A 24,901-nucleotide genomic window follows, 5' to 3' on the forward strand; every position below is an offset into this window, starting at 1 on the left:
CTTCTAAGAAGCCTTCGTGCTACTGATGGATGGATCCCAGTTACAGTTTGTGCTTGATCATGTTTTCATTTGAATTCTCAATAGGTACAGGGGTTTGAAATACTACTACAGTAGCCTTAGCTGAAGGCAGACTTCATTAGCCTGCCAATCTTTCAGCAGATGACCAAGTTATTTACATGCTTACATTTAAGAGGTATCTTAAATAAATTTACAAATAGAACAATAAAGTGCATGAAAAATCTCAAAATGTCACTGTAGACCTTAAAGTCGCAATATAATTGAAGAATCAAAAAATCTTTCTTAAAACTCCACATAATTTCAGCCCTCAAGGGAAGCAACTGCTGGTTTGGGGGACCAGTTCCTTGTGTTAAGTCATACCAATATTACAGTGTTGATATTTTTAAATTGCTAATCATCATTTTAAACAATTACAGAGGTATTTTTTTTTAGAGCACACATTAGAATTAGGGTTCCAAATATTGATGGATTTCATTAATATAATTCAGCTACCATACGTACTGCTGAGTTTCTATACAAGAAAGAAACACGGGCATGTACATTCCGATCAGGTCATTCCTTTCTGCTCTGAAAAATATACACGGTTGAAATGAAGACAGTTTCACTAATGATGTGGAAAGACAGAAGCACTAACTGCTTGGGACATCTTCATTCCTATTAGAGAAGGCAGAAAGAGGAGAGAAAGCATTCTATTTTTATTCATAGCTATACTGTCAGTCATCATGAAATCTACCTTTTCTTAAGAGCCTGGAACCTACAAGGGTTCACAGTTTGGGTGGTTAGTAGTAACTAGCAGAACTATATTCCTGTAATCTGACATGACAGGCTACAATTTTAAATGCACATATAGTCACAGTAAACGTATATGGCTAATGAGAATTGGAAGGAATAACTGAATTGTTAGTGTCATAATAATGTCTTACGTCTTTACAATTTACTGCTTAGTTCTTTTTATCTTCAAGGATGCCCCAGGTAATAAGGGATGTTTCCGGGCAGGCAATGTATTCTTGAGCGTGTCATGCCTGCCACAACAGGGTTTGAATCTTGATATATACCAGTGCACAGGAGTGCCTTAAAGGGTAGAGAGAAAACAGGAAAGTTTTCAATTCCAGATGTTTCAAAAAACTGAAAGCAAGCATCTAAACGCCTTATTACTAGTTAAAGACTACAAGAATAGAGCATACCTGAAAATAAATGTACCAGCCAGCAGTTGTACATAGTAATCCTGCAGAAGAGCATTTTTTGGATACTCATGCTATTCCTTTTGATGCTTTAAATTTTCTAGTAACTGCCTGAATCCTTCCAATCAAGTGTGTGTGCTATTAGGGTGTCTGAAAAAGGGTTCTCTCCTGAGATGCCCACCCAAATTCACATGAAACATTGTCCTTAAACCACAGTTTGACTAAACAGCAGCAGCAGATTGAAAAAAACAAAACCCAAACCTAAAATCCAAGATAGCAGATGGTAAATCTCAAATTGCATGCTTTAAGTAACAACTATGTGCCTTGAAAGGAAAAGAAGCTTGCACCTAAAATTATACTGTGCTGTCTGCTTTCACAGCAAGAAGACATTTTTGGATGACTTTTTTTTTTTTTTTGAGATGTACTTTTTTTTCTTTGCACTTCATCTAATGACAGTTTTGTTCTTAAGCTGCTATTAAAGGGCACTTTATATTTGGCAATCTGGATATCAGAGACGAGGACATGGCATTATTCCTTCATTTTGCCTGAATGTTTTAACTTTCAGTTTTTTAGCTTTTAATACTGCTTACAAAGTAAAGGGGGAAGGGGGGGAGAATATGTATACTTTAATCAGGTTTGGTTTAGACCACATAGAATAACACATTAGAGAAAAAAGCAATTACTTAAAAATAGTTGTATTTATATTCCACAATTTGCTCAAATACTGTTTGTTTGGTTTTTTGGTGCTTTTTTTTTTTTTTATAAACTTTCTACAGGATGTTTTAAAACAAGATCTTCACATTGCTTGTCAACTATGTACTTATGGAATTTGAGGGAAATAGTTCTGGTTGTTTTTACAGTTTAACACATATACAGTACCAAAACGATGGTGGTTAGTCACATGCAGTCCATATGAGATTCTAACATAACATTTAATGAATTTTCTGATGTTGACCACCCCTTTGATGCTGAAGGTAATGCATCTGTAGAAAGCAGTGACTGTAGATTTGGGTTACTGCTCTCTGCATCTTCCAGTTTTTCAGTGTTGTCTTCCCAATTAATGTGGAATCTCGTGACTCTGGGATTAGATGCCAAAATATTCCTTTGAAGCTGAGAGAGAAGAAAATACATGGATTATGTAACGTGTGCATCTCAAACTAGAGTTCACATTCATATAGATTTTTTTCCTTTTACTCCCCATAGACTTCTATGTGTAAAATAATTTCTTTTAAAAGGGAATTCATATAAATATGGATGTATAGCTACTATCTATTATAGATCAGAAACATGCTTACAGAAACACACCACTTGTTCATTTACTCTAATAGCCTACTGAGCAAAGCAACTGCTTTCTTAAGAGGGGATTTTTAAGTGTTATGAGTTCAAGGATATATGAGAACTCTGCAAGTCAAGTGCAGGTGCTTATTATTTTAGGCAGCTTTTAGTAAAGCAAATGACTATCCCCACAAAAATTCTGCAAACCACAGTACTTCATAAAATTCTGCATTAACTTTATATTGTTTGCAATAATTGTATCAATTCCATCAACGGTCTGTCTTCATTTAAGAGTACAACCTATCCTTAAATTAAATTACCATGCTTTAGATTGATTTCACTAGCTGAATTTTAATTTGTCTACTAAAGTAAAAACATCACTTAGAATTGGAATATATTAATATTGTGGCAGTGGACATGCCTAGACATTAGTCATGTATTTTATTCTCACGGCTGACCTTCATTTTCCTTTGAAAACATGCTGTATTTGTTTATGTATGCAACAAAAAAAGAAGCAGCTCACTTTCCCTTAATCTTTCACGATTCTCAAGGTAACATATAGTTAACCAGAGGATGGCAACTTATCACTGCTGGCCATTCATTATGAAAGTTAAGACTGATCACAGGAAAAGTTTGCTTTGGTAGTAATGCTCATTTTATTCTCCAAGGAAGTGCACTCCCATTAAATACTTCCCAACCCCGTATGCAAACTAACAAGACCATTTCTTTTTTTGAACCTAATAGATCTATTACCCATCAATTGATCAGTTTAATAACCTACTACTTGTATGTTTAAATCTGTCCCAAAGTCACATTAAGGACTTTATACAAATACATGATAGCTTTTGCTGTTCTTCATAGAAGCAGAGCTAGCTTTTTATATAAGCAGAGAATTAAAACAAGTAGTTCTAGGCATTTCTAAATTGAAGTGCTTAAAGGAAGTCAAGATTCTGGCATTCACACCCCATAATAACAAATAAGTATATGATTTAAATGAAAGATTATAAATTTAAGAATATTCAAAATTAACTGTAATTTTGAATTTTGAAAACATGTTGAGCATCTGATCCCTGAAAATTAAGTTAAGCATAGAAGATCATTAGCGACTTTTAAAAACCAATTTACATACCAATTCAGTTTAGTTAAATTTGAAGATCAGTTTTAGGGACTATGGGGATTTTCACTCTGTACCAGTCTTTACAGTACATGCATTATCCTATTAATTTCTTCATATAACCGGTCATATAATTAATGAAAACTTGAGAAATAACATTTTTTCACCATCACACAACTTTGAAACATGAGTACACGTGTACGTCAGCTTTCATAAAGAGAAAACCAAACTCCACAAAATATTCCATGAAAACAAACCCAGATGCCGTGTAGAACCTTGTTGGTTTATAGAGAATATTCCTGGGTAGAGTATTTCACAAGATTTTTACTAGGTTTTGATGTTCAATCAATCCTTCTCCTCAAAGTATTAGGTTCAAAATAATTCTGTTTCACATCATCTTGAAATTCTAGTCCTGGTTTAATTTTTACCATGAAGGATATTTATTTTTAAAACTTAGTCGGTATGCTTCCTTGGTCAAGCTGTCCATTGATCAGATCATCATCCAACCTGTTCTTACCAGGCTACCCATCATCTCTCATTTTATATATAACTTGTTCTTCAGTTTGGTTGTTACTGTTTTGCAGAAACTGCAGCTCTTAACACTAAGGGAGCTGGATAACAACTGCGTTAAATTAAAACCTAGTTCCAGGTTGACTGTCTTAAAAAAAAAAAAAAACCAAAACATTACTCTGTTTTTTCTGAAGAACAGAGCCACTTTGTGGTGCAGGTATAGGGAACCCAACAGTTTATTTCACAGTCAGTGTAAAATAATAATGAAGCCCAGCCAAGCCTTCAAGCTGGTGGAAACTGCTGCAGGTTTCTCAACGTTCTCCAAATTTATGGCAACTACATGGCACTTGTAGTTTGTCCCCCCAAGTCTTTTCCATTTTTTGATGCACTTTAAGGAATCGCTTGGGGTTTGGTTTTGTTTCTTTAAAAACCTCTTTCTGTAAGCATACCTTTGATATATGACTAAAACAAAATGTGCCTTACCTTAGAAAAATCTGGCTTTACTGGTGGATTCTCTCTTAGTTCTGTTTCCGTATATTCATTGTTTACATAGTAGCCGACTCTAATAAATTCTTGACCTCGATAGGTGCATGTAATTAGCACAACTGTTACACCTACTGCATCTGCATCTGGAATAAGCCCTGGGTTAGGTGCATCAGCCTAAATGTGAAAGGGAAAGATGGATTAAAATAAAATTGATACCACATGCCTATCTAGCAGGGGAATCTTAAGTAGTATGTTTTAGCAGCTGAGTAGTGACTGCATTTAAAATTGTTCTTCAAGTTAACCAGAAAATATACCTGCTTTCACAACAACATCAACTCTGAATTTAGGATACGATCCTCTAGAGACAGAATTATTTAGAATACAGTAATACTGTGTGCTGATATTTCTCATGGGTGATTAGACAGCTTTGATCCAAAACTGCTTTTAAATATATGATCAGCTGAACTCTTGTTCCAGCAAGTGTACTAACATCCCTCCAATTCTACAGTGCCATTGTTCTCCAGCCCATCCTGGTAATTTAGTAGAGTAAGAGATGGGTTTGGGATTTTTTTTTTTTTTTTGGTATCTCTGAGGTTGAATTGGTCTGTATGTGTGTTTTTAACAAGACTAAGCCCTTAAAAATACAGACTGCAATTCATAATTCAGCAAGAAGAGCAGGGACAGGCTACAGTGAGGTTTGAGCTGTCCCACAGATTTCTAGGAAGGAAATAAACTATTTTCTCTTGCCTCCTTCCACATGCCTACGTTTGTTAAAACGTATGCAGTTAGATGCATCATTGCTCTAAGACATCTGACATTTTCAGCCAGAATGCAATCCTAATTAACAGGCAACTCTTATAATCTTCCTCAATATCCTTACTTAATGTGGCTCTGCAGTTACTAATAATCAATAAAATTCACCTTGTAAAACGTGGCTCACATCAGTCCCTTAAAATGCTTCCTAACTACACATTTATTGATAAAATGTGATGCCTCATTTTGCTGTAGAATTTAAAGTAACAGCAATCTAAGCATAAAGGAAACAGCTTCATATTTACAATTTTACATGAATATCCGAAGCCAACAACAAGCACCTGCGTTGCAAGTACAAGTTGGTATTAACAGTGTATGTTAGAATGGTTCAGGTGTAACAATTCTTGCCTAAGGCCAAATAGGATTAATTCCTGCTATCCCTTTCATCTCTTCTATTTCTGTAGTATTTGTGTGCTCCAGTACAGTGAAATTTAGGAGCTAGTGGTCATGCAGCATTGGCTTCTCCTCTTTGCTACTTCAATGCTAAGCCTTCAAACCAGACTAGCTTTTTTTAAGAAGCTGTAGGCACTTTGCAGAAGAATTAGTCAAGTCAGACCCTTCAGATACAAATACACCCGGGGAAGAGAAGCAACCAGGGAATCAGGTAGAACACAACTTCCTCCAGCCCTGAAGGGAACAGAAAATGTCCAAATGGCTTTACAGCTTGCACAGGGGAATAGAGAAGATGACCAAAGAATAGGCCAAGTGTAGGAGCTTGAAGAAATCACAAGAACTGCCAATATAGGTGAAATCACTACTTTAATTCAGTAGTCTTGTTCTAACAGTGCCCAGAACCATCTGATTACTTGAAACTCCACAGTGGGCAGTTACAGACTAATGTATTGCAAGAGGACACTGTTCGACTTAACCCTCCATGAAACAACTCACAGACTAACATGGGATTCTAGTTCTTCCAGGTTCCCATTGTCATTTTGTGTACTGTAATATCCTACAATACAGCTGTGATCTCAAGGAAACAGTCTAGTTTAATCCTACTTAACTCTCAAGCATTGTTTTACTGAGTAGAAAAGACACTGAATGGTGTTTAAAACTATTTTTTCTCAAATTTTGAACTTCCTGTCTTGGATGTCAAACCTCTTAATTGCCTGGGAAATAAATGATCATACACAGGTAAAAGAAAAAAGAGCTTGGTATGATTAAGTGATAAGTGAGCAGTTGCAAACAGGTTATTTTCATAGGCAAAGAAGCAGTACATTAACTTTTACATAAAAATCACTGTCGAATGCTAGAAATTGAGTTATTTCATAAAATTCTTAAGTAATCTATATGTTGTCTTGAATTACCTTGCTTTTCCATGGGATACATTTATTCACATAGCTATTATTGCACAGTAGATAGCTAAGGTCACATCCCCACTTAAAGATAGTAAATTATGTGCTTGTATTCTCAAAAAGAAGTTTCTGTGAATTTATTATAAATCCCCAAGTGCACAGACAGAAAGAATCAGGTTTCATTACTTGTATCTTGGTATTTAGAACCAAATAGGCCAAGCTGTGGGCCTTTAATATTGAAACATTTTTAAATGTTGGGGTTTTGTTGTTTTTTGTTTTGTTTTTGTTTGTTTGTTTTTTAAAAAAAGGCTGACTGTGTAAGTGTGAAAAGAGTTTTCCATCCTTATGTAAGGCTGACTTCCCAACCTGATACACAGCTTCTTTTCAACAAAGGTAGTTTTATCATCCTTGGTATCTTATCTGTGTAGTACTCCATTTTACTTGCCGTTGCAGCCATTTTCCTATTTAGAAACATCTACAGCATATTATTAGCTGAAAATTTTACACATTTCCACAAAGATCCTTTCCTTGTGCTGTCCCTCATGAACATAGTCTCTTTTCTTTGTAGTATATGCCTCCTGCAGTTCTGTGCTTTGCCCCATTCCAGCCTTCCCTTGCTAGTTCTCTCCATCTCCCAGGCTGCTTCAGCTTGGTGAATAAAACGCTTCAGACATCAGCAAAGGCCTGTTGCCACACTTTGGGGTTTGGTGGTCTCCTCTATACAGATTAGTTGAGTCCTAACCTCAACTGAAATCCAGTGCTTTTAAAGTCTTAACATACTTACACCAACAGTACTTCCGTAAAAAATAAAAGGGATACTTGATTATAACACAGGAGTACTGACTCTCTTACAGGACCTAGTCCGATCTAAGAAAAATGTCTACATATCTACTCTTAATTTAGCTGTAGCATCAGTTATAACCTGCATACAGTCAATGAGTCCATCTTACAGAAACTGTAAGACCAGTAAATTTAATTTTCAGGGCCTTACTAATTATACAGCCCAAACATGCCTTTTTAGGTACCTGCCTCCTGCTCCTTCCCATCACAATCAACAATGATTCTTCGTAAGTTAATTGAGAACAGTGCATCTTTTAATTTAGAAATGTAAATGCCAGCTGATTTATCTGGATATAGTGCTACATGGTAGCCCCCTTTGAGGGCAATAGAGGATTTACCTATTATCTGACCAATTAATGCCATAAGCTATAATAGCTTGATAATGGAAGAACTGTTAATAAATGATGCGTTTGGTATATATCTGCTTTATTTGCATTGTGGAAAACATAGGCCCAGCTCCAAAACCAAACAGAAATCTTTCAATACTGATTTGCACATAGGTTGTTGGTAAATGTAACCTTCAGCCTAATCTTATTCCTTTAGCCTGTTCTATAAGAAAATAAAAAAGTCCCCTGGACCTTACAGGATTAATCAAGATGCCTCACAAATGTTGATATTATTTTAAAACAGTTGCAGTAACTATAAGAAATTAGAAATTGTGTTCATTAGCATTTTTTGTAATGCTTGTACTCCAGTATGCAATTGCCATTAAATAGTTAGAGTGAATTTAGATTATCTGGGAAACTAACATGGCTCTTATACAATAAGCTGTTCTCAGTGTCAGTCTGATTTCTGCTGCTGGCTTTTGCTCTCAGTTTAAAAGGCAAACACTAGTATTTGATAAATAGAGAAAAAAAGTGAGCTGAATCATAGTTTTGATTAAAAAAACAACCCCAGACAAAAAAACAAGCTTCCATAAGAATTTAGGCGAGTCTGCTTTACTTTTTTTTCCCCTTCTCACAGACTTAAAATGGAAACCAGAATAGGCTAGTTAGCCATCTTAGTGCTGCTCTTGTCCTGTTTTCCTTCCCTTCATTATTCCTTCTAACTAACTTTTGGCTTTCACAGCAGTATTTTCTAGGACTGTCACGTGCTCCAGAGTTTGTTGGGCAGTCTTGATCTACACTCTTGTGTCCCAAATGTTTGCTATATACCACTGGAATTCTGTCTTACTTTACAAACTGCTGTATTTTGTTGTGATTTAGCTTGCTTAGCCGAACATCACGGTTGAACATTTGTCCTGCCAAACAGAAATGAACTCTTGACTGTTCTGGCAGAGTTTTACAATGTTGTTGGCCTGATCTTCTGAAGATATTGTCTACATTAGCCTAGTGCTCCTGATTGTCTGAAACTGCCACCAACTGCAGCAGAGTTAAAACTGATAGTGCTAGTGTAAACCAGGTAACTGGCACTCTGATTACTGAGTGATCTAGAATATATTACAAACCAGTCTGGTCAAAATTATCAGTAGCTACACGAACAGTGCTTATGTCACCATCTCCAATTACTGGTACCACAAGTGAAAATATTACCATGGAAATACCAGAGGCAAGAAATAACAGCTCATGAACAGACTTGAAATTGAAAGGAAGGCGTATCATACCTGAAGAGGTGACTGAAGTTTTTTTCTAGCTTACCATTATTTTTCAAGTGCCTCTTAGTTTGATACAGTCATCTTCAAACAAATTAACACAAAACCTTTAGAAACAATTAAATTGAACTTACCTGAAATACAAACATGTGTCTGCCCGCAGGAACAGGTCCTACTAAAACAGAGTCTAACACCTGATCATACTCTTCGCTTTCAGCTGAACCCACATAAATTATTTTCCATTCCAAATCTACAACAAACCAAAAATAAGAACCAAACAAAAACATTATTTATCATTACAGTTAAGGGTCTTCCACCCTTGCCTATCTACAGTTTTGCATAGGCTAAAATTGCTTCTTCAGCAACAGGCCTAAAACAACAAGGACCCATCTTCATTGGGTAAATTTATCAATGCCTGCTCCAGTCCTCACGAACCAGACCACCCCATCATCACTCTCTAGTCAGTCAATACCACAGGAATCCCTCTATTTTCATAGTCAGGTTAATTTTCAAATTTTGTACAGAAGACAGGACCCATTTACTTGTTGGGAGTCATGTTCAGCATTTTCTCTGTCAGAATGGCTGCAGCACCAGGATAACGCCTATGTATGCCTCTAACATGCTTTGAATACTGACTCACCTCCCCAAAAGAAATTCCCACCTTCCACATATACACCTTACAGTTTAAATTATACTGATCACGGAAGGTAGTTAATTGAATAAGAAAACCCATTGTATAAGCACCAGGCACACCAACTGTATGCCCCTCTTCCTTCACATGTAACTTGTACAACCTGAGAAGTATGTAAAATTGTGATAGCATGATTAGATCATATTCTCATCAAAGATATTGCTGCTTGGATTTTATCCACATCCTGAAATGGAACTACAGGCAAAAAAAATGTAAATGTAGCATTTTGCATCAAAGGAGTGCACCAAAATCGAGCATTCCTTACAATTCAGTTTTTTCTAACTCACCCTCTCCACCACAGGTGTTTGAAAGGTGAAACTGCCAATTAGCAGCACACATTAACTCTTCCTGGGCCAGCTTTTTTCACTTTTATTTTTTGATTAAAAAACACATGCATAAATACACACATGGAACTGATCTTAAAAGCAAGATTTTTTTGCTTTTTAAACAAGAAAAAAAAAGATCACAATTGCAGAAAACGATGACTAACACTTTTCTAAAAACTGAAACTGTTACTTAAAAACATACATGGTATATTTCATATTTTTTCCTTATGAACAACGCCCTGATTTTCTATGCAAAAGCACAAACCCATACCCTATTACATTTACTTTATTACTATGCTCTGCAAAATCCAAAGGTTTACATTATTTGATCCATACTGTACCTTCTAACCTGGTATTCTATGACAAAGGTTTCTTCATGCTGGAATGGAACTTAAGCATAACAAAACAAAAAAAAAAAAAAAAAAAAAAAAAAAAACAACAAAAAAAACCACAAAAAAAAACAAACCACAACTCAGATGCTTTAGGATTGCAACTCTCTTTCCTCATTAATAAATTCTTGCTTATCGTCCTTAACACTGGTGCAGGTTTTAGGGGTTTAAGTAACATAACTAATAGGGTCTGGGAAGGGATTTTACTCCTCTGTTCAGCACAGCACAACTAGCCAAGTAGCATATCAGAGGTTTTATTTACCTTTAAGCATGTAGTACTAGCTACTGCCAGTATTGCAGGCTACTCATCCAGGACAATTAAGGACCTCTCTTGTCAGCCTCTGAGTGTTAAGTTACTACTTAAAAGAAATCAGGACTTTTAGGCTAAACTACTTAATCTTATCACACCATCCTGGGCCATTATTCTAGAACTATATAAAGTTCATTCTAAACCAGTAGTATTTAGTACTAAAAAAGTGGACTTTTAAAAAATAAAGTTTTAAATTATACGTTTAATAGGTTGACCCAAATTCTGTTTAGGTATCTGGATATGGAGTAACAACTTTTAAAAAAAGAGGGCTGGAGTTCATGAGTTTAATTTTAAGATCAATGATGCACAAGACTGGCTGAAGAAGAAACAGCACAGTAAATAGACATATTGGCACGTGAAAGCTAAGGCAACGGCTGCAGATTTTTCATCAAGACTAGAAAGGCTAGGTTTGATCTTACTTTAAAATGTGAAAGATAGCAGCGCTCATCCTGAATTTATCCTGTAGTCTAACCTGCATTTAGGTGGGGGAAGGGAACTGAGAATTTTGCATTAGACCATCTATAACTCCCCCTCATCCCTATTGTCCGGGATTAACTCTAACATAAATCCCGAGCGAGAGGAGCACGTCACCTACAGCCGTGCACGACTGGCAGGGAAGGCACCGACACCTTGTGCCGAGCACCGCCGCCTCCCACGGCCGTCGAGGGGCCTGGTGCCGCATTTCGGATGAGGCCAGACCGGAGGGCTCCCGCCAGCAGCCCGGGGGTGCGCACAGAGCACACCCCGCCCCGGGCAGCCCCAGCGAACGAGTCGGCCGGTTGTGAGAGGGCAGAGGCCTGGAGGAAACCCCAGGCTCAGGCGAGGCTTCCTCTGAAGTTCCCGCCAGCGCGACGCGACCCTCCCCTCCCTCCCTCCCTCCCGGCGGGGCCGGGCCGGGCCGGGCCGGGCCAGCCCTCCGCGCCGAGCGGGCCGGCACCAGGCCGCCGGCACCCTCGAGTAGAAACTGCTACGGAAGCAGGCAAGGCGAGGCAAGTTTAACCGCCGCGGCAGGGAGCCTGTCAAGCGCCAGCACCCGCCACCTCCGGGTTTCCTCTCGCCCCTCAGGTCGCCGGGGCTCCCCGGCCGGCGCTGGTCTCCGCCGGCGGCCAGGCCCTGTCCCCTTTCCGCTAAGGGACTGGCGCCGGCCGAGCGGCCTCCTCCTCTTCCCGGAGCGGCAGCTGCTCACCCGCACCGCCCGGGCTGCCGGCGGGCCGGAGCGCCCCGCTTCCCCTTCCCAACCCCTCCCGCCGCCTTCCTCGCCCCGACGTTCAAAACTCCCGCCCGAGGGGCGGGTGACGCGCGGCCTCTCGGGGCGGCTCCCGCGGAGAGCGGCGGCGCGGCCTGGCGGCGGCGCTGCGGAGCGCCGCCGAGGCGCAGGCGGTTCGCGGCCCGCCCGGCTGAGGAGAAGGCGGGAGCCCGCCAGCGGCGCGGCGCGCCCCTCGGCGGGGAGGGCGACCGGCGCCCCAAAACTCAGCCGGAGGGGTGCTGGGGGGTGTTGGTCCCCGGCGGGGCGGCTGCAGGGCGGGGGCGCCGCCGGGGCGGCCGCCCCCCCCGCTGGCGGCTGCCGGTAACTTTCGAGTGACTTCCAAAAATAGTGGCTGGCGGCGGGCCCCCTCCCCCACCATTAAGGCTCCCGCAGCCAACGTACCGCGCCGCGCCGCCGCGCACCCACCGCCACCCGGGGGCGAGCCCGCCCGCCCCTGCCTGCCTCAGCGATTTTAAAAAAAAAAAAAAAAAAAAAAAAAAAAAAAAATTTAAGTGTTAAAATGGAGCACGAGGCCAAGGAAGCGCTGGCTGCGGAGCGTTTTCCGCGCAGCGAGTACCGCTCGGGCGCAGGCTCGGCGGCCGCGCAGGAGCCCGTCTCCCCGCGGGCGCGGGGATGCGCGGCCGCCGAGCCCGGTTAACCCTCTCCCTGTCGCGCTGCCGCCCCCCCCCCCCCCCCCCCCCCCCCCCACGCACACACAAAGCTGGCAACATGGCTACCACCACTCAAACAAGTTCCTCGCAACTTGAGGCTCGCCTCGCCGATGGCGGGGAGAGGCGGCCCCGGCGCGGCGGCCAGGGCGGGCGGACGCCGCCAACTTTCCCCGCCGGGGCTCGGCGAGAGCGGTTTTCCGGCGGCGGCTCGGGCGCCGGCGAGCACATCCCTTCGCCTCGGCACGGTGATGCGGCGAAGGAGAAAAACTGTTAAATTGTAGGAGCAGGCCTGCGCAAAGTTTAAGCCTTAAACCCCCAGAAACTAAGAGCCCGGGGTTACAAAATCCGTATCGGGAAAAAATCTACTCACCTTCCGACAGGTCCTCTATGCACTCAAATGTGATTTCGAATTGGAAAGGATTGTAGAAAGGAGAAGGATTATCCAACACCACTACATTGTTCACCTGAACCTTTGCCATATTTTGAAAAAAACACAAACAATAGGAAGAGCGTGTTAACGCAGCACAGTAAAGTCCAGTGTGTTCGTTTTTTGCAACGCACAAACCCCCGTGCCAGTGCCCGGGCGAGACTGCAGAGCGGCGACTTGCAGAAACTTTTCTTTTCCCCCTTTTATTTACACCAGGAACACTCCGCACTGTTTGCAGCTTTCCTATTTCACTAAACTACAGCCCATTCTGCCCTGCTCGCCGCCAGCGCCCGCCCGGATTGGCCGCACGCCGGCCGAGGGCCCTCCCTCCCGAGCGCGGCCGCCGAGCGGCAGCAAGATGGGCCCCGGCGGCCCGCGGCGCCTCGCCGCGGCGCCCCCGCCCGGCGGCGGCGGAAACGGGCGGCCCGGCGGCGGCGGCGGCTCCGGGGCGGGGCCGGGGCCGGGGCCGGGGCGGGAGGGAGGGAGCCCAGCCGAGGCACCCGCCCTCCAACGGCTTCGCCCCTCCTCGCCCGTGGGGCTCCGCCATGTGCCGTGGGGGCTATGGTGGGGGGATTTTTAATACATTTTTATTTTTTTTTTTTCTTGTTATAGGCAGCGGTGGCCGGGGAGAGGCAGCGAGCTGGTTTCGCGAGGGCTGGGTGCTGATGGGGGCTGCACGGGGGCATTTGCCTCTCGAGGGGCCAGCCCCGGCAGGGGAGCCGCAGCCGTTGCTGGTCAGCCCCGCGGCACCGACCCCGTGGCCGTAAGGCAGCCCTGTGGACAGGCCGGTGCCTCGCTCGCTGGGGTGCTCCCCGAATACGAGGCGGCTCGCTGACGGGGTGCTGGGCGCCCTGCGCCCGCACAGGCCTCCCTTCCGCCGCCATTCCACCTGGCTGCTGCTAGCGAGGCCACCCACCGAGGGGCACGTGGAGGGACCGGAGTGTCTCTTTTACACAGCCGTGGTGCTGTCAAGAGGCTGTCCCAGTCCTTTTTACACAGCCGTGCTGTCAAGAAGCAACCCCATTCCTATCTTTGTAAAGAAGGGCCTAGGTGACATAATCAGACTGTGAAACAACATGTATCCCTGTGCAGCAGCAGGAAGCCCAGAGAGGAGGCCATCTTGTGCAGCTGCAAGAGGCCTGTAGAGGAAGCCATCTTGTGCGGCAGCAGGAGGACCATGGAGGAGGCCATCTTGTGGCTGCCACACACAAGGGATAGGGAGGAGTGGCATAGCACTCTAGCACCAGTTTACATGCTCAGGGCTGGTGGAGTGTGAGCTGTGTACCCTCACTACAAAAGGAGATTATGTGTGGAAAAAAATACACAAGCCAGGCTCTAGTAGTGCCCGTGGGTTGCCGGTGAGTGCAGTGAAGTGATGCACAGCAGGAAGGCATGCAGGAGCCATCTTCCCCCCCCCAGCATGGAAGGGCCAAGCCCTGCTGGCGGGAGCCGAGTGCTGCCAGATCTGCAGCGCAGTGCTGAGGCACGGAGGCCCTTGGCCTTCAGCAAATCTCCAAGCCTGTGCCAGGTTTGGAAAGTAGATGGCACTTTTGGTTTGCATATACAGAGGAATGTCACCATCAGATACTTGCCTCATGTGTTGCTCGTTCCACTTCTTAATAGCATTCTCCTTATGTCTGACACAAGGCTACAAGTTATTTTGCTTTTCTATATTTCTGCTCTATGATTGACGGCCCGAATTGTTCAGTGCAGAGTCCAGGAAACCACAAAAGATTGGACATGATGGAGGAGATTCCTCACAACAAGTTACAGTCCACGTTATGTCATCGGGAAGCAAATTTCCAATAACTTTTTGCTGTCCATTTGGGAGCAAACGGCTGCTGTGGTGGGCTATGCAGCGATGAGAAGGCCTCAGCAGCCTCTCCTACCTGAACCAAGGGAAGTTGGGGGTGCATTCCTGGGCAAGTTTTGTCATAGCATTACAGGAAATTTTAGGCTGGTTGCAGCTTGTCAACTACTAGGATATTTTGAGCTGAACACTAGAGTGAAAAAGGAGGGCTAAAGATAGAGAAGAAGCTGGGAAATAGGGAATAGAAGGTTTGAAAGGATCTGCGCATTCTTGATTGTGAGGGGCTGTTTTCTTGGTTGTGCAGTTTCTGACCTGCTGTGCTCCCCCAGTGTTGTATTGTGTAGATTTACTGGGAACCTTTCCCCCCATTTTATCCTTGGGCATATTTGGATTTTCATTTCTTCTTGATGCTAAGAGAGGCCCACAATCTCATAAAGGAGTATAATTGCCTCAGTTTAAGATGAGAATTCATCTCCACTTAGTGGAACCAGGAGTTAAATGACACTTGAAATAATATTTTTTTCCTAATTTTTGTTTTGCAGCTCCAAAATTTTTTGACTGTTTTAGTATTTGATGCAGTGGAGGAGCTTAGTGGATCCATTTTGTAATTTTGCGATCTTTGCGTTTGCCCTAACTTTCAGTTAGATCTCACAGATTTAGTCTTCTTGCCCTAATCTCTTTTGTTCAATTAACAAAGTCCTAAAACAGGTTACTATCAAACACAGGAAGCTTAACAAAATCTGTTCTGCAGAACCAGACTAACCTGCCAAACACCAGTGGGATTTCTTACCAGTAGGTGTAAAGTGAGTTATGTGGTAGAGGTAGGTGGTGGAGCTAACGTGCTGTTTTGCCTTCTGTCCGTGGCACAAGCCAGTTCACTGGGTCCCTTTCTTTCACTCAAGTGCACTCCTGCATTTTAAGAAAAAGACTGACTGAAGTAATTGATTCTTCAGGTTTGACAGTGACTGCTGTGAAGGACTTTGGGGAGTGGAACTTGGAAGCTGGAGCACTGGTGCTTGCAGATGGAGGCCTTTGTTGCATTGATGAGTTCAGTAGTATCAAAGAACATGACAGAACCAGTATCCATGAAGCAATGGAGCAGCAAACCATCAGTGTTGCAAAGGCAGGGTAAGTGGCATGTTACATATGTGATAAAACAATGTAAGATGTTTCTCTTGTACTTAGAAGTCGGAGGGAGGTTTACCATGGTGATTAAATATATCTGTTTTTTTCTGTTGTACTTAATAGTTTTGTTTTCAGCAGCGTAAGTCAGCATTTCAAAGGACAGTGCACTGGACCAGAGGTTGCAAGCGATCGGAATAAATATATACCGTCTTCACTCTTGGGTTTTCAGTCTACCACAGTAGGCCAGGGCACTTTCATCAGAAGGCGTGGTGTTGTCCTTTTGCTGCCAGTGGTCATAATAATCATAAGTGAAATAAGGAACTTTGTGAACTTTTTACTGGAACTCAGCAGGACTTCATTTCTCCAAAATCCAGCAATACTGCATGATAACAAAAAAAGACTAAGAGATGTTCAGACTGCTGAATTTTGTATGTTGGGCATGGCATGCATATAACCTCCTGCTTACTTTAAGTTCCCTTGCTTTCATTTTCAAAGTACGGTGTGTGTTCAGATCTGCTGTTTCCTCTCTTTCCACTTTGATCTTTGAGCTCATATTTCATTCTATCAGTCACATGCAGCTCTTGTCCAGGCCTAAATAATTTCCTGGCCTGTATTTTTGAAATCTCTGATGTTCAAAAGGCATCACCCTTTCCACATTCCCCCTTGTCACCTTCAACTCAGCTCTTGCTCCAGTCACATCTTCCTGGCTCCTGTAACGGATCATGTCCTTTCTTTGTTCTGAGCATCTCCACTGAAGCTCTCCTTACTCTCTCTGGCAGACAGTGGACAAGTAATGTCTCCCTCACCAGGGAGATTACTAGCCTTTGCCAGTAATGCAGCTGGGGGCAAATATTTGGAATCAGCATAGTCCTATCTACTTAATAAGATAGCAACGAATTTTAGCAGGGTTCCTTGTTGCAGTTGGTTGGGTTTTGTAGACCCCAAAATACAGTTTGCTGACATGCGCATATAGCCTTACTTTTAAGAACTACATATAATGAAGATTTTTTGAGTAGTAACTTAGTACAGATAGGTTAAGCACTTTGTTTATTTAAGGTCTTAATTTGGCACATGGGAGATAAGGGATTTTTTTTTTTCCATTGGGTATAAGCTAATAGAAGATCTGTGGTCCTTCCTCTCAGTTACAGAAGAACTTTGGACGTGAGGCAGTGGTTGCTCAGGAGCTGACTAGAAATAGCTCAGTGACAAACCAAAGTTAGAATACTTCTGCTGCTGCCTTAACTGAAAAGATTACATTTGGACTACTAGAATAAAAATAATCTCTCCCCACATCTAAAAACACATGCCAGGATAGTGTGGTTAAGAGAGGAAAATGGCTATTTCCCTGGAGAAACAGTTAATATGGCTGCCATCATTGGTTGGTTGGGTTCATTTTCGTAACATGTTTACACACAAGAATAAAACATATGTTTATATTATATTTTATTTTGCTTTCTTAGGATGTGAATTAAGCTAAGATGTTGCTTTCCATCATAAAAAAGTGCTTCCATACTATATAAATCAGCAAAGTAATGTTTATTTCTGAAAAGCTATGTTGGTTTTCGCCATTCCAGGACTCAGCTGTATATAAAGATTACTCATAGCAGTATTGCTTAATTACTTCTGGTATCCTGATCACTGTCTTTCTGTCTAGTTGCTGTTCCCTGACTGAGAAATTATGTACATAAAATATATATTAATACAATAATTGTGTATATTATTTAGTTCTTACGGTCTTTCAAGGTAAGACCTGCTCTTTCTAATATAAAAATATGATAACTTTTAACACTTTGGAATCACTTCCTCTACCCAATTTAATTCAATCATAATGTTCACCATACTTTTCTTCAGCTTGGTGTGCAAGCTTAATACAAGGACAACTATCCTGGCAGCAACAAACCCAAAAGGCCATTATGACCCTAATGAGTCCGTCTCTGTCAACATAGCTCTTGGCAGTCCTCTCTTGAGCAGATTTGACCTAGTCTTAGTATTATTAGATACAAAGAACGAGGAATGGGACCGCATCATTTCATCCTTCATCTTGCAAAATAAAGGTAAGAGTACTCATTTAAATTATAAGGTTTTTTTTGTTTGAGGTGTTGTTTTTGTTTTGTTTTTTTTTTTTTAATTTCCTCACCTTTCAGTTTAGTTTGTTATTCCTGAATCTTTTATACTAATCAGTGTTTACATTTTTGCTATGTTAGTTTCCTGTGGTACGGTTGTTTTTCAAGTAGGGATAGAGATCACTATTTAGTAGGGTCAAGTGGAGAACACTGTACTTTTACTTTGTGATCATTTACAAGAGATTTTGGCCCAGATTGCTCAGTAAGTGGATAGTTTCCATTTTGCACCTTTACATTGCTAGATATGCAGATCCCCCACACTATGCAATTGTACATGCTGTTCATGGGAAACTTAATTCAGACAGAACAAACCTGAGCTGCATGTGCTGCAAGGCTCGAAGAATGAACAGTAGTGTTCCCTACATGGAGTTCTGTGCTCTGGAATCAGGGAAGGCAGTGTGATCAGTTTTTAACCAGCCCCTTCTCCATCCACTTCAGGAACATGGCTTTGATCCCCATTAGGAAAGAAGTGGTTAGAGGAAACTTCTTCATCTAGCTTCCTTCCCTTCCCAAGATGTTTCCTTACAAAAAATGTTCACAATATGGCAGGTAGCTTTTTGCTCCTACAAAGTAGGTAAAATGGCCAGAGAAGGTACATACGTTCCTGTAACATTTTTCATTTTAAGGAATACTAGAGCATTTAGGACTACTGACTGTACCATCTGGTGGGCAGTGAGTCTGACAGCAGTTCTGCTGAAATTACTGGAGGCTTCACTTTGATAGGGGAGGAATTAGATGGTGTGCGTGTAAAATTCCACACTGGAATTGGACCAAGTCCTTGAGGACTACTGTACACACCACCCAGTACGCCCCAAAAATGCAATAATGTGTCTTTTGTAGCCACCTGGCTATTTAACGGGAATTCTTAGGCAAAAGCTTGGTGTCTGTTGTTACAGAATTACTGACTAGGCAGTTGTAATGCAGGTTGCCCAAGCAAATCAGAAAAGCTCTGGAGCATGGAGAAGATGAAAACCTACTTCTGCCTTATAAAAAGTATCCAGCCAAAATTGTCTGATGAGAGCAACCTGGTCCTTGTACGCTACTATCAAATGCAGCGTCAGAGTGACTGCAGAAATGCTGCTCGAACTACCATTCGCTTATTAGAGAGTTTGATACGCCTTGCAGAAGGTAAGGCCGTGGCAATTTTATTTTTAGGCTAACAATTAACCTTTATAAAATGAATAGATCAGGAGTATAATTATAGCCAGTAAGCAGAGTAACAGCTTTTCCATACAGGTAGGGATAGGTGGTTCTTGTATTACCTTTCTAATCTAAAGAGAGTTGGAGATTTTGAATGTGAGAAAGGGTGTTACATTTAGATTATCAGAAGCAGATTTAATTTGGCTGTTCTCACACCCATAATAAAAACTAAGACCACTGGGAGAAATCACATTTGAGAGAAAAATCTCAGAAGTTACGTGTCTTTATGAAAAGCCATCACAGGATTTACTTTACTTCATTTGAGTCCTGGGTTGCCATCCTACTCAGTCTGAGGAAAGGTGTCAAGTATTTGCTTCTAGCTTAAATTTAGTATAACATCAAAAATGACACATTTTTCTCTCCTTAAGTATCAATAATTGAGTCTGTATTTTGCAGCATGACTTCAACATTTCCAACTCTGAGTTCAAATCATATTTTTTTTATAAGAACAAAAAGGAGGCAGTAGGTCTCTGTCTTAACATGATTTTGTTTTATAAAATGGCGTATCAAATATTTTCAGGATGAATGTAAGATAATGTGCTGTGGTTTTGTGTAACAATCATAGCTGGTCTTTATGCTTTTACATGCCAGTCAGCAAATGCTCTGGCATCAGATGCATTTATTTTGTTCTTCATTTTGGGGGAAGAAATATTTAAGTGAAAGACATTGTTAACTTTTAGGGATTCCCATGTTACTTTCACATTCAATGTTTTTTCCATTCTTATGCATTCACATGATTGGGGCTCTTACTAGCATTTTGTTCTGGCAAAGTATTATATAGATGGTATTAACTAACCTGCCTTTCTCTTGCTGAATAAGAACTGTGTGTGTTTCCACAGCTAATTAGGAAGAGAGCTTCATGTGGTAAATTATTTGCATCATACCCATTTACAAAAATCAGTTTTGTTTTGCAGACTTAAAAAAGGGAAGGAAGAAAAAATAAAGCTATTGTAGAGAAAAGCATTGTAAAGAATACTAGGTTTGTGACACGGATCAGTTAGAGGAAATCAAATCTTTTCGGACCTGTAATGAAAATTAGACTTAAATTTTTACTTTTTGGTGGAGACACGTACCTATATAAATAGGGATGTTTCATATCACACTCCTCATTGTGATAGCCAGCACTTTACATTTTTTAACTAACTCAAGCATTTTAAGCATCTTTATTCAAACCCTCACTGTAACTGTAATCCGGAAGTCACATAACATTCTTTACTAGTAAAAGTAAGCCTTCCAATTCCTTTTGAAATTGATACTAAAATCAAAAGGATTATATTCATGTTGAAGTTAGGCCCATACACAAGTGTTTGAAGAGCTGAAGAAATTTGAGGAAATATCCTGTCTCTTCTAGTATAAAAAATTGCTTTTTGACTTTAATAACGCTTGCTTTCAATGCCCATTCATTTTTGATAGCTCATGCCCGGTTGATGTTTAGGGATACTGTGACTTTGGAAGATGCTGTAACTGTGGTATCAGTGATGGAATCTTCTATGCAGGTAAGGTTTCTTGCAGACATTGCCATTGCTGCAATATCACATTTAAGGGATTCAGTTTATCAGGTAGATATGTGCCAGCTCCCTTCGTCTCTTCGGAGAGGGTTTCATGGACTCATCGGAGACCTTGACAATTCATTTTTAGTCCATCTTGATTATTAAAATCCTTAAACAGAGATTATACTGAAAAATCTGGATTGGTGATAAAGGCCTGCTGCATTTTTTTGTAGACCTTGCAGCCTAAGTGAAATTTTGGCATACTGTTGACTTTTGGCAATCTAAATTTTAAAGACATCTTGAGACAGAAATTGTGTCTATATCGCTGTGTTCAATAGGCTCTGATGGGTTTTTCTTCCATGATGTTATCTTGTCACTCATTAACTCGGTATGAGAGAACCAAATCATTTTTTTGGAGCAAGTTTCGAACAGTTGCCAAGACCTGCACTTGATTTGCCATTAGATCATTTAAAAATATGTTGGTGGTTATACTAAAACTCAGAACTTTTAGAAGACTGATTTTACTCTGAGAAACCTTAAAAGTCCAAGACTTTGGTTGCACTGAAAATGGTTCATTCCATTTATCGTGTGGATTTGTTTCTAAGTAAAAAGGCATTGAAAAAATGTGGAAGGCTAGATTTTAGTTTACTGTAACATTATTAGGATGTTGAATATAAAGAAAAAGCAACACATTTAGAATTAATAGAAGTAATATGAATCTGATAGAGGCTTTTTTAAAATGGAAATGTGGAAAATAATATAGACACTATTACTTCAGATAGAATATTTTTAAGGGAAATAAATCTTCATGGTTTGCAATAGAAAAAAAAATACCATAAGCAGATTATCCAGAGTTTTATGCATGGGGGTTTTTAGCATGTCTGCAATATTTGGGTTTGGCTCTGTCAGGTAGGGTGTACTCCATTGCACATGTGACTGGTCTGATCCAAAATGACATTTCCCATGTTTCTGTATAGGTTGATACGTATGTATTCAAATTAAAACAATTTTATATAGCACCCGTTAGCTCAATGGACCTTAAAGACCTTTGCAGGAGTAGATACGCTCCTTTTTCAGAGATAAAGCTCTTCAGGATAGATGCACAAAGTCACATATGGCAGGTAGGCACTTGTGATCTCCCTTGTTCTTTCCATGAGGGTTGAGACTAATTGCAGTTTGTGCCACAGATGATCTACTGTACAGTGTTGCAAATGGAATTTGTCTCAAAAATACTACAGGGCCTGACCTTATTAAGTAGCAAAAGATTATTTCGCTGTCTGCTGCAATTCATCTTGCACTGTTTTGAAGAGCTCAGCTTTTCAGTGACAGCACTGCATCGAAGTTAAAATAAGAAGCTGTACTAATACGTCCAGTTGAAACAGCAGAAGATATCACATAAGTGATCATTAACTGTAATTAAACCTGTAATTAACTAGATGGGAATTTGATGGGACAGTGGTTTCAAGTGAATATGGATTTGGATATAAGAAATCTGAATTACTCAAAATTTCTTCATAACAGATCAAAAAGTGGAATGTGGGTATATCATAACGAACGTGTGTTGTCATCTGTGTACCTCTACCTCATGTGCACAAATAAATGTAAAAGAATTGTTTTAACTATGAGTCACTTTTTCATATTTATACAGCCCTGCCCTCAAGGGCTGCAGTTTGCATAACAAGCATCTATCTAATAAGTCAGTGAGAAATTTGCCTGAATTATGACTGCAGAAGATTACCTGGGAGTAGCTGGTATGCTCATCATATTTGCTCCACTCTTCGGTTCTTATGAGGAAGTATGTAGAAGTGTTCATTTTTGCGAGGAATCTGCCAATTTGAGATCTGCTGTTTAAGGCCAAATTTTACTTTCCTTCAGGAAAATATAAACGAATCACTGAAACAGTATTTTTGAAGAAGATGATTTACCTGTTTTATTAAAAAAAAAAATGGAAGTAACATTCAAAAGTTTTTTTCCAGAAATTGGTTCCTTCTCTAGAAAATAAATGACTATGTATAGATACATCCTGTGTTTCCTGCCTAATTGTCAGTCTGTAGAATGAGGTTGTAGATGGGGAAGTACCAGTGTAATTCTTGAAGGACTGGCTGCCACTTTTCAGCTCAGCAAACTCTCTTCAACACTGTCTTTGCAACTTCTACAAAAAGCCATATTCTTGCCAGTATAAAATCAAGGTTCACAGTTCTCAGGTCAGTGTTCAGATATTTCTTGTGAGCCCTCTTGGGAAGGAGGACTATCACATTTTCATCACCAACCTAATTCATTGGGGGTTTTTGTTTGTTTTGTCCTCTAACTTACCCTTATCTTTCTTGTTCCTTTTTTGTCTTTGTGAGCATATTATAATCCCCGCACCTTGTTCTTTTCTTTGCCTTCATTTCCTCTTTGTTATCATTGTCTCTCTCCTTCTCTTGGTCATGTTTTCATCTTTGTTTTACTCCCTTTCTAATCCCTCTCCTTTTACTCCCTTTTTAAATTTTGCCTTCCAATCCGTAGGCACTTCTACACTTTTCCTTTCTGCTAACTTTCCCTGTAATACTTTCTTTTTTCTCTCTCTGTTCTAGATCCTCTGCCCTCAGTTCCACAGCATGTGAATTTGTCATATGGCTGCCTTCCTCTGCTCAAATGATATCTCAGAGTCTCACAGGGGCAGCTGTACCAGAGATGTAAGGACCAGCACAGGAATGAAGCTTCACAGATACCTTAAATTCAGTCCCATCCCACTTAGAATTTCACACACTCGCACACAAAAACATTTAGAAGAAGCTCATTGTGTTGGCAGAGTGAGTAAAGCACTGAAAGTCAGTGAGGACAAGACATAATTGAACACCTTGGACATATATGTCAAGTTATATAATCATGTGTTCCTTTTTTTTTTCCATTGGATCCTTAGGTCACAGATTGACAGTACTCAAGGCAAAAGCAACTATCTTTTGACAGTGATTTGTTCAATGTTTTGATTATTACCTGCTGTTCTAAAGGTAGAATTCTCAATTTCTTCCTGTGTTCTTCTGTGGAATTCATCTCTAGTGTATTGGAGTATTTCAGAAATACCAATTCACTTCACACAATCCTTGTGAAGTGATGGGATGGTGCTATTCCTGTTCTGTGATCTGGAGCTGAATTAAACACGATCCAGAAGAAATTGTCCACTGGAGCATACCCTGTGAGAGATGGTTAGGGCTCCAGTTTCAGAGTAGTAGCACACTGAGTGTTTGAGCACAGTTCCTGCTGACTGCAGTTTCCTTCTGTGCACACACCACATCAGGCTCCTAGTTGCAGATTTATTGCCTTTCAAACCCTTTGCTTAACTGGCTCATTATGAATCACAAGAACTGGAACTTAGCATCAGAGATAGAATCTAGTTCTCCTTGGCTGCTTTTAACTGTCCTAACCAAGAGACTGGACTTTCCTTTCTAGAGTCTCTGCTTCATTAACTATGAACTTTCCAGTCCTTGAAACAAACACAGCAGAGAGGTTCTGCAACAACCTTTTGCATGACTACAGGCTAATGCTTTTATGTGGAACAGATCTATCATGTTCCTGAAGTGATATGCGAAAATAAGCCCAAGTGAGAACTTCAGTGGAATGCATTAATGGTTACATAGGCAGCCTTAGTTTTAGCAATGTGTAGAGGGCTTTAATTAGCCACCAGAATGATGATTTTTCAATGTTTTGTTTTGGTTTTTTTTTAATACAAAATTTTAAAATTTCAAAATGGAAGAATCAGAAATTTCCACAAATGAAAATGTGTGGTCCATGTGATGCCATATGTAGTAATTTTGGATTCTAGAGACTCCGCTGACTTTTGCAATTGCTCTCATGGCACTTCATATGCATCTTGTTCATTAGTTGTATGGATTATAGATTTATAGATTAGACAGGAGTGGTAAATCTGGCTAATCTGTGGCAAAATAGAGGATTTGTGGTGTGGTTGTTTTTTGTGTTTTTTTTTTTTTTT

General features: G+C 40.9%; 2 protein-coding genes across 4 annotated transcripts in view; one reads left to right on the top strand and one right to left on the bottom strand.

The window, feature by feature from the left end:
• Nucleotides 1-24,901, top strand: part of MCM9 (minichromosome maintenance 9 homologous recombination repair factor) — a 57,452-nt gene that overhangs the window by 27,262 nt on the left and 5,289 nt on the right. For 2 of the 3 annotated variants that reach the window (XM_042795823.1, XM_042795824.1), the window contains exons 8-11: nt 15,944-16,118; nt 17,967-18,169; nt 19,163-19,366; nt 20,852-20,934. In XM_042795823.1, the coding sequence (XP_042651757.1) occupies nt 15,944-16,118; nt 17,967-18,169; nt 19,163-19,366; nt 20,852-20,934 (665 nt within the window). Of the gene's footprint in view, nt 1-15,943; nt 16,119-17,966; nt 18,170-19,162; nt 19,367-20,851; nt 20,935-23,504; nt 23,607-24,901 lie in introns of all 3 variants that reach the window. The other variant, XR_006165579.1, reaches the window with a different exon arrangement.
• Nucleotides 1,879-13,581, bottom strand: ASF1A (anti-silencing function 1A histone chaperone). Its single transcript, XM_032992855.2, has 4 exons — nt 13,124-13,581; nt 9,255-9,370; nt 4,582-4,758; nt 1,879-2,309 (listed from the first exon to the last, which is right to left on the bottom strand). The coding sequence occupies exons 1-4, from the start codon at nt 13,230-13,232 to the stop codon at nt 2,097-2,099; spliced, it is 615 nt and encodes a 204-aa protein (XP_032848746.1). The 5' UTR covers nt 13,233-13,581; the 3' UTR covers nt 1,879-2,096.

This window comes from Tyto alba, unplaced genomic scaffold, assembly GCF_018691265.1.
Source record: "Tyto alba isolate M040663 unplaced genomic scaffold, T.alba_DEE_v4.0 Super-Scaffold_22, whole genome shotgun sequence".
NCBI classification, from domain to species: domain Eukaryota; kingdom Metazoa; phylum Chordata; class Aves; order Strigiformes; family Tytonidae; genus Tyto; species Tyto alba.

Excerpts from the sequence above, each read along its gene's own strand:
- ASF1A (XM_032992855.2), bottom strand. The coding sequence starts at position 13,232 with ATGGCAAAGGTTCAGGTGAACAATGTAGTGGTGTTGGATAATCCTTCT. Across the intron at positions 4,759-9,254 it reads GACACATGTTTGTATTTCAG|GCTGATGCACCTAACCCAGG; the intron begins GTAAGTTCAATT and ends TTTCACATTTAG. Across the intron at positions 2,310-4,581 it reads TAAAGCCAGATTTTTCTAAG|CTTCAAAGGAATATTTTGGC; the intron begins GTAAGGCACATT and ends CTTCTCTCTCAG.